Source organism: Zootoca vivipara, chromosome 12 (genome assembly GCF_963506605.1).
Source record: "Zootoca vivipara chromosome 12, rZooViv1.1, whole genome shotgun sequence".
NCBI classification, from domain to species: domain Eukaryota; kingdom Metazoa; phylum Chordata; class Lepidosauria; order Squamata; family Lacertidae; genus Zootoca; species Zootoca vivipara.
Genome location: NC_083287.1, coordinates 19,872,397 through 19,886,588, shown reverse-complemented (window position 1 = coordinate 19,886,588; position 14,192 = coordinate 19,872,397). Strand labels below are relative to the sequence as shown.

Below are 14,192 nucleotides of genomic sequence, written 5' to 3'. Positions count from 1 at the left end.
AGGAGGTTAAGAAGCCAAAGTTAATATACTGGGGGGGGAGGGGCATTTCTTTAAAATAAGAAACACAGTCCAAGTTAAAAGGGAAATACCATGTGAGAAAAATAATAAAAAGCTTCATTAGACCATTAATGATCCCAGTAGATGCATATTGCATTTGAATTAATGCTTTGCTTTCAGAGGAAGCAGAATTACTGAGCTTCAGCTGATGATGGAAAGAGATTTACAGGAGCTGAACATCTGTGATTTCCTGACTATTGACCCTTTAAATAATTTATGGGTGTTTTGGGGTTTTTAAAAATTGCATTACTTGTAATTTTCATTCCTTAAATATATTTTTCTACCAAAGAAGAGAAAAGATTGCTGTTTGAATTAAATATATTATTTCTCTCCCCCCCCCTTTACAGGGTATTCATTTTGGTGCCTATTGGACATTGTCCCTATTAAGAATGAGAAAGGCGATGTCGTTCTGTTTCTATCCTCTTTCAAAGATATAACGGATACAAAAGTGAAGGTTTCTCTGGAAGATAAAAAAGAAGGTTCGTATCATTTCCAGAATAAAAGGGGACATGTTTTCAGAGAAGTGTGACATGAAACAAGAGTGAAAAATGTACATTACTATAGAAGTGACTAGGCTCTAACTCAGTGGAAAAGGTATGTCGTGAATTTATGTCATTTGCAGTGTTATAACCATATTGAGCCTAGAAAATTTAAACTTCATTGCTTACTGTTGGAATTGCAGGAGACTGTGCCCCGTGTGTCACAATTGCTTAGTTCACACGTGTCCACCAGTAGTTCCATACTGAAATCACACCATAATTAATGTTTAGTACAGTCATACCTCGGGTTAAATATGTTTCAGGTTGAGTACTTTCAGGTTAAGTACTCTGTGGACCTGGAAGTGTTTACTTCTGGGTTCTGCCATGCGCGCATGCGCAGAAGCAATCTGCGTGCTTCGCACGTGCTCAAAATTGCTCTATCGGCGCTTCATGCACATGCGCTATCGCCGCTCAGGTTAAGTACTTTTCGGGGTGCGAATGGCACCCCGGAACCAATTAAGTACTTAACCCGAGGTACCACTGTAAATGTTAATTTTTTTCATCTACAGTGTTAGGGTTAGAAGCAATTGAGTTGCCTCAGCAGAAGCTGGCTGAGGGACTTACACATAGAGTCATACCAAGGCTTAAACAAATGCTTGGTTTAATGGAGAAAGTAAAAATAACAAAAATTAAATTAGGCTTACACAAAACACCCACACAACCAAACCACCCACCAAGAGCACACTGGGAAATCGCCCAGCACAGAGGCAACACACAACACCCCTGATATACCCTGCATCATCAGTTTCACAGCAACACCTGTCGAGCTGCTCCACAGCTGCAGAACTCCAGTCACTAGATCTTTCCTGACTCTTAAAGGTACAGTGAAACAATAATGACACTTTTACACAATCATTCAACATACAGTACTGTCTTATTTATTTTATAGTACAGTACATTGATTATTGCCTTCATTTTATGGATCAATGGTCTCGCTAGACAGTAAAATCCATGTTAAATTGCTGTTTTAGGGGGGTGTTTTTCATCGCCTGGAACGGATTAATCCACTTTCCATTACTTTCAATGGGAGAGTTCGCTTCAGGCTAAGTACGGACTTCCGGAACCAATTAAGTACTTAACCTGAGGTACCACTGTACCTTTATATCCCACATTATTTCCCCATCATGCAACTCAAGGCAGCTTACATGGCATTCCAAGGTGGTTTCCTATTCATCACTGAGCAGACCCGGACTTGCTTACCTTCAGAAATGTGGCCATATCATGTGTCCTCAGTCCATGCTCAGGACACCAGGAGGCCTGGCATTAGTTTCCGTCTGTTTCTGAAAGTATGTGTGACAGAGGCACCAACCATAGGGGGTGGAAGGAGCTTTAGCCCCCTCAATATTTGTTGGTAGGGGTCTGAGCCCTCCTCAATATTGAGGGGGGTCTCCATCCCCCGATGCTACTGGGCAGCACTCGCACACCAGACAGGGGTGGGACACATAGAGGGAGCATGATGTGCAAATCATGTCACACAACGCAGGTCCCCCTCAGTGTGAGGGGCAGGTCAGCGCCTTGGAGAAGTGGGTAGCTACTCTAATTCTCCTGGGTGCAAATACTTGGTGCCAGTAAGCACTATGGTGCCCTTAACATCTCTCTGCAGCATCAATGAAGCCTCTGAACCACCCACACATCTCCCGGTCCCTTTAGTCATGAGCTGGTTATTGAATTTCCCTTGAAAAGCCCATAGAGCTGAAGGATGTCAGAAGAGTAATTCCCTTTCCTCTTTCCTCTTTCAGCTTTGTATGCTTTTTCAAGGCTCAGATTAATTCTACGGGATCTGACTTTTACCCAGATCTCTTGAAAAGGTCTATCTCTTAGGAAGGTGATCTAAGGGAGAGGAGAAGTGATCAGGGGGGATGGAGCCCATAGCACTTGCTCAAAATGGTTGACATTCTTTGATGGTTGGCTCCCAGTACGTTTCCGAGCACAATTCAAAGTGTTGGTACTGACCTTTAAAGCCCTAAATGGCCTTGGCCCAGTATACCTGAAGGAGCGTCTCCACCCCCATCATTCTGCCCGGACACTGAGGTCCAGCACCGAGGGCCTTCTGGCGGTTCCCTCGTTGTGAGATGCCAAGTTGCAGGGAACTAGGCAGAGGGCCTTCTCGATGGTGGCGCCTGCCCTGTGGAACGCCCTCCCAGGAGATGTCAAAGAGGAAAACAACTACCAGACTTTTAGGAGACATCTGAAGGCAGCCCTGTTCAGGGAGGCTTTTAATGTTTAATAGATTATTGTGTTTTATTTTTCTGTTGGAAGCCGCCCAGAGTGGCTGGGGAAACCCAGCCAGATGGGCGGGGTATAAATAATAAATTATTATTATTGTTATTGTTATTATTATTATTATTATTATTATTATTATTATTATTATTATTATTATTTGAGGTAAACAGTTACATGTTGTGCTTTTATCATAAATGTTTCTTTAAAATGGGGAAAGGGCCTGAGCATTCACATAGCATATGAAAGATGGAAATAATTGCAATGGTTATTTGTAAGGTTTAAGTAAATCTTCCTATTGATTCAATGTCAAAATGTATAGAACTTTTTACAGGCTAAAATATATTATTAATCTGGAGGTGTAGAGATCCTTGAGGTAAATGTTAAAAAACACTGAGGAATTGTGAAACAGTTAAATTATTTTTGAGATCACTTATAAGAGTCTTTTGAAAGTTGTTTTTAGCTGACACGGTGCTGTGGTCTAAACTTGCTGATCAGAAGGTCAGCGGTTCGAATCCTCGCAATGGGGTGAACTCCTGTTGCTCGGTCCCTGCTCCTGCCAACCTAGCAGTTCAAAAGCACGTCAAAGTGCAAGTAGATAAATAAGTACCACTCCGGCGGGAAGGTAAATGGCGTTTCCGTGCGCTGTTCTGGTTCCCCAGAAGTGGCTTAGTCGTGCTGGCCACTATGAGGGCAGGTGTCCATATATCTGCTAAGCCTTCATACACACCGGTTGTGATAGCCCAATGGAAATTTTGACTTTTTTCTTGTACAGTGTGCGCTCATGCTACACTATAAACTGCTTTTGTATCCTCAGTGACAAAGTCTGCTTCAACACCAGGGAGCATGCAACACCATGTTCAAGAAATGCAAGAAATGCAGCAAAAATATCCCTTGGGCTCATGAAAATAGTTTAATGGTTCTTTGGACTCTTGCCAATATTCAGTATTTTCAGTTGCATATACAAGGAGTGCCCAGGAAAAATAGATAATAGAATTGTGAACTACAGAATAATTTAGAAAAGAAAATATTATCGTCGTTTTCCAAAGCCTTATTTTTCATATGAGTAATGCTAGCCAGGTAAATTCAGTTGCACATTATCAAGATTTCTGTAAATATTTATGGTTCTGCTACGTACCTTCCGGGTTTTTGTTATAATTATTATTGCTGTTGCTGAATTTCTATTAAGAAGACATACCAAAAAAAAGCAAGACAAAATTGATTTCATAAAGCAGCAATACACTAGGGAAAATAGTTCCTTGAGGATAATAGTTAATAAAAGCTTTTTTTAGGGTTGCCACAGTAATCTGCCAGCTATGATTACCAATGTGGATATTATTATTCTGGTGCAGACTCTTCATTATGTCTAAATCTGATGCCTATTTATTTTCCCACACCGTCATAGTTGTTGATGAAACATCATCCTCACTCTTCCAACCTTTTGTCTAATTTACTCCTGCCATATTCACTGTTGTAAAAGGCCTGAACTTTACAGTTGGCTACTAGACAACAACACCTGGCTTGCAGATTCCTGGATCTACAAGTCTAAAACCCTGTTGAGAGGTACCAGTAATGCTACAAGAAAAAGGACAAAATTGAACTGAACCCAGCCTGCTGTGAATTACATGGCTATGCTTGCCTTGATCCCATGAGCTACCAGAACCTTGCCCTAGCCCAGGCATCCCTAAACTTTGGATTTTTTGGACTACAATTCCCATCATCCCTGACCATTGGTCCTGCTAGCTAGGGATCATGGAAGTTGTAGGCCAAAACATCTGGAGGGCCACAGTTTGGGGATGCCTGCCCTAGCCCAAGGCCCAGAAATTTGAAAAAGGGGAAAGCAGTAGCACTGGGCACTTCTAAATTCCAGTGTAATCTGTCCTTACCCGATGCAGTTGAGGACTACAAGTTCCAGAAATTCCAGCAGGAAACTGACAGAATACCAGGGATTCTGGAACTTGTATTACCAGTATGCAATATAGGAAAAGGCACTCTGTTGGGAGGGTCTGATTACTTGTCTGCCATATTTTCAGTTAGGTTTCAGGCAGCAGTGGAGCTTCATGCTCTGCCACTGGGGGCGGAGAGCAGGCGCGCTGCCCCCAGGGACGGGGCGTGCGTTCTGGGAGTGGGGCGGGGCACACGTTTGGGGGGCAGGGGGTGCCGTGTGCAGGGGCGGGGTGCACGTTTTGGGGGCGTGCCGTGCGCAGGGGTGGAGCACATAGCTGCCAAGTCTCCCATTTTCCCCAGGAAATCCCCGTTTTTCTAGCTGTTCCTAGCTGAAAAAACAGATTTTTTTGTTTTTTCCCAGTTTATTCTGGTGCGGTGGCCATTTTGGAACTGGGCGGAGCATGCTCAGAAGTGACTTTTGATGCTGCTCTGCCCAGTTCCAAAATGGCTGCAGTGTGACTTCTGGCGCGGCAGCCATTTTGGAACTGGGCAAAGCAGCATCAAAAGTCACTTCTGAGCATGCTCCACCCAGTTCCAAAATGGCGGCAGCGCTACTTCCGGTCTGCTATTTCCAGCCCGGTCCCTTATTTCTGTGACAGCAACTTGACAGGTATGGTGGGGCGCACGTTTTGGGGCGGGGCGGGCAGCCGCAATGGCACCCCTGGGATCGTGCCGCTCGGGGCGGGCCGCCCCCACCGCCCCTATCTTCCTACGCCCCTGGTTTCAGGACAGGTTAAGGAAGAGGTATTGGTGGATGGTTTGACCTATAATGAATGTCCTAAATAGCTTGGGACCATGTTACTTGAAAAAATGGCCTTCTTTAGAACTGTCCTGTTCAAGCATGACTAAATGTTGAGCTCCTCTGGAGTCTTTTCCTTTCTGTCCTGGCAACATTTGGTGTGTGTGTTTGGCTGGAACTTATGAAAAGGCCTTCAAATCATTTGTGACCATTTTGTCAGAATACTCAAATGTGGCTGTGGTCCAACATCTTAAGCTTCATTGGATGCCCATGAATTCTAGTATTATAAGAGAGGGAGGAAAACTTTTATTCCACCCATTTCCTCCATGCAATGCATGATTTTATAAACTGCTTACTCACCTTACCCTTGGACACCTTGCAGTCACGCAAACAGCAATTGAGACTCAGATTTAAAGATGAACTGGGTTTAATCAACAGTTGCCAATTATGATATGAGTGTTGCGAAAGCAGCAATGGGAGAAGGAATTCTAGAAAGGTGGAATTGTACACCTATACATCTTCTGCAGGGCCCCCTACGTTCACCACAAAGAGTAGTCTATACACAGTTGACAAAACAGCTCATATATTCAGTACACTATTGGCATGGCAATTATTTTGAAACAGCAAATTTCCGCAAGTGATATTTAAATTTGTAACTTTTAACAAGAAGCAGTAAATTACTTTTCAATTATCCACAAGTTACACTGCTAATTAGGTTCCATACAAAGAGTTTTCCATAACTCAGTGTCATGCATTTAAAAGTCAATCAACCTTCTCTCTCTCTCTCTCTCTCTCTCTCTCTCTCTCTCTCTCTCTCTCTCTCTCTCTCTCTCTCTCTCTCTCTCTCTCTCCCTCTCTCCCTCTCCCTCTCTCCCTTTAAATCCTCTAATCAAATACTGCTGTGAGACACTATTCGTCGCCAGATTTAGCATAACCTGACAAAAAAAGGTTGGTTCTTCCACAGCATGCAGGAAATGTGCTGTGCTATTTTAGAAAAACTGTTTTGCTTTCAAAGAATCAAATGAAAGTTTAGCAGTCACTGCGTGGCAAGGGTTATTTCAGTCCCTTGCATTATGTTGAGTAATGTAATAGGAATGATTCTAACACTGGTTACGTCTTTGTCAACTGTGTTCTCATTTAAAGTAATCTTAGCTGAATCACTGAATGTATTAATTACTTCCTGATCTTATAGATGAACACTGGCAACATCTTTCCTTGATCTAATTTAGCCTGCTGTTTATATGTTTGTGTGGGCCAGATTGAAAAGAGCAAATAAATGGGGGAATAGACATATAACGCCTTGCATCCTGGACCACCTATTCATCACCAATATCTCTCATCTTGCCTAGGATCCCGGGCTTCCATTCTCTTCCCTTCCTGGGCCTCTCTACTTATTGCTGACATTCCTCTAGTAATTGTCTGCTCTTTTACCCACAATGTTCAAAAATATCCACCATTACTCATAGTAAAAATAAAAATAAAAATCCTAATAAAAACGTAAAAGCATTTTAATGCAAATTTCTCATAATATACACATTTTATATGCAATTTGCCTGATATTCACCTTTTTGCAACCAATTTATCCTAATATAACACACTTTATGTTATTTCACTGATATATGCATTTTGATGCACACTTTCCCCTAATATACACATTTTAGAACACCTTATCACAAAATTTGGAGAAGAGTAAATATTGAAGGAAAGCTATTTTCTGTTCACAAATTATTTTGGAAGGTACAAAGTAGGTAGGTTCGTATTAAAATCCTAACGGAACCAAATTTATCTGCCGTCCCTAGTGTTAATTTAAGTAGATGCCCACTCAAAAACAATAATCAAACCCAGATATCATGGACACAATGCAGTTCATGAGATGACAGTACTTGAGAAAGGATTGGGGCATAATCTATAAATAAATAGGTTAGCAGATGAAGCTTTAGGTAACCATAAACCACTTCAAAGTAAAGGTGCAGTCGCAGACGATTCTGGGGTTGCGGCACTCATCTCGCTTTATTGGCCGAGGGAGCCGGTGTACAGCTTCCAGGTCATGTGGCCAGCATGACTAAGCCGCTTCTGAAGAACCAGAGCAGCGCACGGAAACGCCGTTTACCTTCCCGCCAGAGCGGTATCTACAGGTGGAACTCGGAAAATTAGAATAACGTCGCAAAGTGCATCTATTTCAGTAATGCAACTTAAAAGGTGAAACCAATATATGAGATAGATGCATTCTATGAAAAGCAAGATATGTCAAGCCTTTATTTGTTGTAATTGTAATTATTTGTCGTTAGGCGGGTCAATTATAAATGGAATGTAATTAATGAAATGTAATAGTGATGTTTATTTTTGTTTAATTTTGTATTATTGTTATTTGTTTTATTACTGTGGAATTTCCAAAACAGAGCATTTGTAAAAATAAAAAATAAATAAATAATAATAATAAGTTGCATTATAATAAATAATAATAAATTTTTATTTATACCCCGCCCACCCCAGCGAAAGCCGGGCTCAGAGCAGCTAACACCAAATATAAAACAACTGGTTAACATATAACTCAACAACAAAACTAAATACATCTAAATTAAATTAAAAATTAAAAATGCAGCCTTGTACAAAAAGAAAAAGAAAGGGAAAATGGAGGAGGGAATCAGGTTGGCTCTGTCTTACAGGCCCTGTGGAAAGAAATCAGGTCCTGCAGGGCCCTGGTCTCAGGAGACAGAACGTTCCACCAGGTCGGGGCTAGTGTTGAGAAGGCCCTGGTTCTAGTTGAGGCTAATCTGATTTCCTTCGGGCCCGGGACCTCTAAGGTGTTACTGTTTATGGACCTTAAGGTCCTCCGCGGGGCATACCGGGAGAGACGGTCCCGTAAGTACGAGGGTCCTAGGCTAAAATAAATGTGTCAGGAGTATGAGCAGGAGTCAGGCTCTGGGGCCTGTAGTGCTTTGCAGGACTGGGGCCTGCCTCAGCTTGTGCTGAGGAAGCAAGGCGTGGCCACACAGGTGAAGACCTCAGCTTGTGCTTGAGAGGCAAGGAGTAAGTCACCCAGGTGAGGCCACTTGAGATCTCACTGCACCTGGTGGCAGGAGCTGGGAGGGATAAAAGCCCAGCATTTTCCCTTCAGCTCTTTGCCACAGCAATGCTTTCTTTCCCTGCCTGATTGCATCTGGCCTCCTGCTCCTTGGACCCTTGCCTTGCCGACGTCTTGATCCTTGCTCCGTGGACCCGTGCCTTGCCAACGTCTTGATCCTTGCTCCGTGGACCCTTGCCTTGCCGACGTCTTGATCCTTGCTCCGTGGACCCGTGCCTTGCCAACGTCTTGATCCTTGCTCCGTGGACCCTTGCCTTGTCGATGTCGTGATCCATGCTCCGTGGACCCTTGCCTTGCCGACGTCTTGATCCTTGCTCCGTGGACCTTCGCCTTGCTTCTTGTTCCTTGAACCTTCGCCGTGCTTCTTGTTCCTTGAGCCTTCGCCTTGCTCCTTGTTCCTTGGACCCTTGCCTTGCCGACGTCTGGATCCTCGACCCTTGCTTTGCCTTCACCTTGCTCCTTGACCCGTGGACCTTCGCCTTGCTTCTTGTTCCTTGAGCCTTCGCCTTGCTTCTTGCTCCTTGGACCTTCGTCTCTGCCTTGCTCCTTGACCCTGCAACTGCCTGCGGCTGGACCCTCAGCCCTGCACCTGTTCCTGCTTCTACCCCACCATCTTGCCTCTGGTCCTGATGCCCGTCGACCGGACCGTGACAAAATGCACTTTTCGACGATATTCTAATTCAGCGTTTCTCAACCACTGTTCCGTGGCACACTAGTGTGCCGCGAGACACTGGCTGGTGTGCCGCGACATGCGGCGACTGGAAGTGCGATTTGCATTGTCACGTGCCTGGCGGCCGCCAATACATAGCACTAACCCGCCGGAAAGCAATATTTCTCCTCCTCTTTCCCAAAGCTCAGTGCAAACGAGCCTGGCGGCCGCCAATCCACAGCACTGACCCGCCGGAAAGCAATATTTGGCAAGTGTTTCTTACAGTCATAATTATAATATAGGGCGGCACAGAGTTAAATTTTTTAACTTTTTTAATGGTGGTGTGCCTCGTGATTTTTTTCACGGAACAAGTGTGCCGTGGCCCAAAAAAGGTTGAGAAACACTGTTCTAATTTTCCGAGTTTCACCTGTATTTATCTACTTGCACTTCATTCTTTCGAACTGATAGGTTGGCAGGAGCAGGGACAAAGCAACGGGAGCTCACCCCATGACGGGGATTCGAACCGCCGACCTTCTGATCGGCAAGCCCTAGGCTCTGTGGTTTAACCCACAGCGCCACCCGCGTTGTGCATACCCACTTACTTACTGTACATAAGAAGAATTATTGACATAAGTGGAATTCTGCAGGCTGATACCAGGAGGCCAGTATCTTGTTTCCTAAAGTGGCCAACCAGATACCCCTTTGAAGCCCATGAATATAGCACAAAGGTAATGGACCTCTCCTACTGTTCTTCCCCAGCAACTGACATTCATAGGCGAACTTCACATCTTGGACAATAAATTGCATGGGTTTGCCAGTTCATGCTGATTATAAAGTTCTTGGAAGGATGCTTAGCTTCTGTGGCACAGGGGTTTTTTTATGAAGACTTGTTCACCCAATTATTGTGGCAGATTCTTCCCAAACCTGCACCACTATGGAAGATCTCATCTGTGGCAATCTGTGCCTATAGACTCACCTGCATTGCTTCGGCCCTTTGAGAACAAGTGAGCCATACTTATAAGATGTGAGATTTCTTAGAAAAGCTGTCAACAAATAACTATTATTCAGTGCCTGGCTTTGCTCCTGAATTATGAATAATCTTTATCATCTTCCAGGGACTAAAGTTTCACTGCAGGATAGAAACATTTTCTCAGATGAGAAAGGTCACTTAATAAACAGAGGAATATACTCAAGAGCTGAACCAACTGTATGCAAAGACACAGAATCTGCTCAATTGCAGCAGCATTTGTGCAGAGAAAATTCATTCAGGTCAAAGGAAATTCTTTGCGCAGTGGAAAGCATGATGGCAGATCTTGCTGCAGCATTGAAAGACTGACAGAATGTGGAATAGATGCAAATATTTCATCTTCTGAATAAAATATAGGCCTGGTGTTGATGGCTGGTAACTATTCTGGCCATATGATTATCACCATGGCTACTTTATACCCATCTGTTCTCAGTCACTATTATGTGCCAATGACATCTGCATTCTGGTCACATAGAGTAAATAATGCAACAGTATGTTGCCCTGTGCTTTTATTTGGCTTAGGTCTTCTTTCTTTCTGAGGTCCAGGTTTTCACAAAATTTGGAATGTTGGGAAGAGGTTTAGAATGGGGCAGAAAATTGAGCTTGGTGCAAATTTCAGTAATGGGAATGCTGAGAATCTCAATTTTGGGGGTGCATTTTTTCATTCCATTAAGGATTTAATAGAGTTTAAAAGGTGTGATCGATCTCAGGAGCTTGTGTCAGAGCCGAGCCATAGGTTTCTTTGGGAGGCAGGAGTCCTAGCTGAGAAGTTTGAACTAGATGATAAACCCAGAATCAACTTGGATCAGCATTGCCTGATCCTCATAACCAATAAAGTCTCCTGTATGTTAAGTTTGACGGGACGTGGGTGGCGCTGTGGGTTAAACCACAGAGCCTAGGGATTGCTGATCAGAAGGTCGGCAGTTCGAATCCCCGCGACGGGATGAGCTCCCATTGCTCGGTCCCTGCTCCTGCCAACCTAGCAGTTCGAAAGCACGTCAAAGTGCTAGTAAATAAATAAGTACCGCTACAGCGGGAAAGTGAATGGCGTTTCCGTGTGCTGCTCTGGTTTGCCAGAAGTGACTTTGACATGCTGGCCACATGACCTGGAAGCTGTACGCCGGCTCCCTCGGCCAATAAGGCGAGATGAGTGCCCCAACCCCAGAGGCGGTCACGACTAGACCTAATGGTCAGGGGTCCCTTTACCTCATCTTTCCAATGAGCTAGAACTTTGTTTCTGTTTGTTGTGTTTGGGGGACGGTATTTAGGATGATGATGACAATGATGGTAATGATGATGATGATTTAATTTATGTATACCCCGCCCATGTGGCTGGGTTGCCCCAGCCACTCTGGGCGGCTTCCAACACATATACAAACATAATAAAATGCCAAACTTTAAAAATATTAATGTTTTTTAAAAACATTGGGACATCACCACACATTGAGTAAATGTATATAAAAATAACACCCTGATGACTTTTCAGGTTTCAAACTTGTGTTTGTGAGTTGAAACAATGCACCTGGAAGAGCTGCTAGAGCAAGAAGGGCGTACAATATTGTTTTAAGGCAGAAATTTAGTTAAACTAACTTATTTTGCTACCTCAAAGAATAATGAAAGTGCAAATCTACCATATTCAGGGCAGACCTAATTCATTAATGATTGCATGAATTATTCATGCAAAGTATGAACAGGGCTACTTTGAGAATCAGTTGCTTAAAATCTATGTGGCATTTGAAAAAACATTTTTGGAGTCTTCATATCTCTGTGTTGCGAGCAGTCTAAATGGGGAAAATCTTCCACATAAAAGCACAATATAAATAAAGGAACTTTTTTTTTAGACCTGTCACATCATGAGAGGCAGATATCAGCACCTGAAACATAATTAAAATCCGTCAGATAGGACTACCCACTAAAATACAATAAAAGTAAATACAATAAAAGTAAAAGTAAATAATATCTACCAAAGTATTGAGTTGCATCTAGACTAAGGGCTTGTGCACACTTTCGCTTGTCCTGCCACTTCCCCTCAGGAAAACTCATTGTTTACCACTGAATTGGAACAAACATCTCTAGATTTTTCTGTGAATTGATGTTTGTTCCAATTCAGAGATAAGCAACTGGTTTTCCTGAGGAAAGCGGCAAGACCAATGAAAAACCGTTCAGACCCACAGGACAAATGGAAACCTCTCAGACATGTGCTTTCTGGGCACAGAACAAGTGGAACAGTGGACGATCCGTATGTTAGTGGTACCAAGTTCCCACTGAAATCAGTGAAGCAGCAAGATTGAGCTGCAATCCTATACCCTTTCCCTCTAGGATTAAACAGCATTGAACTCAATGGGACCATGTTGTGCATGTTTCTGGCAAATTCTACTGATAACAGCAGGACCTTTTCAATAAGGGCCAGGTGAATCTAGAATAGCCTACTGAGAAGTCCACCTGCAAGCCTCCATGTTGATGTTTCAAAAGAAACACAAGACCTTGTTTGTCATTCAGTTCTGACTGTATTCACATTGGTAGGGTTTGAACCCTCATGCAGCATTTTTATTTTATTTTAGAAGACTACATTTTAGTGCACTTTTCTGGATATGGGTGGGGTTTGGTTCTTACTCAAAGGCATGGATAGGAAACCTCTGGTATTCAAGTGGCCGGGAATTGTTGGAGTCCAACAACATCTGTAGCATCGCAGATTCCTCATCCGTACTCTAGGGTAAGGATTCCTCCTGCTGTTTGGTTAAGTCTTCAGACTTGACCTGGATCCACTTGGGCCTCACATACCCTATTGAGTGCCACATCAGCGATGCTTCATCTAATCAGAATCCATTCTGCCACCTGCACCTATGTTTTCACAATAGAACTTGGGTCAAATATGTGATAAAAGCACAGGAATTTTCCTAGGTGAATCAGTTCAGCACATTTCCCCTCTAATAATCCGAGCCAAGCCTACCATTAGGCTGTGTGAAGCAACCACCTCAGGTAGCAGGTGCTTAGGGCCAGCAGTAGCAATCCTAGCTATTCCTACTGAGCCACCAGCCATTGCCCTTGGGCCCCACATGGTATCACCTGGCTTGCTGCTTGAAGGTTTGGTATTGAAGTAAGATTCAGCTGTTGTTCCTGGAGTATGCTTCTGTAAGTAGAATTAGAGGAGGCATGTCTTGTCCTTCGCTTCAGGCACCAAAAGGTTTTAGGCCAGTCCTGCTAACCACGGACTATCAGATGCCTCTAGAAGCAGGATGTTATGATTTAGGTGGCAGCCCTGAGATTTTATCCAAGAACCACAAGTATAATCTATCTCTTTTTAGACTTGATAGGTCTACTAGATGAACATAAATAAGTGGAGGAGAGAGTGGCATTCTATACACATTCATTTTTCAGGAACTCCCTTCATAGTTGAGAAGGAAGCCTCTGGTCACAATGTCTGTCCTACACACACATTGTGTGTGTCTGAAGTGTGTTTTCTGTTCTGATTTAATATTTATGGCTGCCACCTAAATCAAGAAAACTATTAGATGCACACTGTTGCAAACTAGCTTGAAAATATGCCACCATTCTTCCCAACTATTGTATAACATATTATATCAGTTTCAGGTTTCCCTGACACCTGCCCTGCCCCTTAAACCATTTGTTTTTAGTAATGCAGAGATAAGCTGCCCTAGTTTTTGTAGTCTGCAATGCAATGCTCTTTATTTAATCATATCTGCCTGAGATATATTAGAGGCATTCTTCTACCGTTTTCTGCAAAAATGCTGCTTTCTTGAAATACTGTTGAAGCCCTCTTTTTCCTCTCTTGTATAGCTCTAGCTGATTGCTGCAGCATAAATCACAGAATCATGTCTAGGTTCCTTCACTGTGTTATTCCATTGACTATTTGTATCACTACAGGTGGGACTTACAATAAAATATTGCTGCATAAAGTGTTCCTGTTC

At 43.2% G+C, this 14,192-nt stretch overlaps 1 protein-coding gene across 1 annotated transcript in view; it reads left to right on the top strand.

Moving 5' to 3' along the window:
• KCNH8 (potassium voltage-gated channel subfamily H member 8) overlaps positions 1-14,192 on the top strand; it is a 157,469-nt gene that overhangs the window by 67,308 nt on the left and 75,969 nt on the right. The window contains exon 3 of the mRNA XM_060280535.1: positions 405-536. Within this exon, the coding sequence (XP_060136518.1) occupies positions 405-536 (132 nt within the window). The remainder of the gene's footprint in view (positions 1-404; positions 537-14,192) is intronic.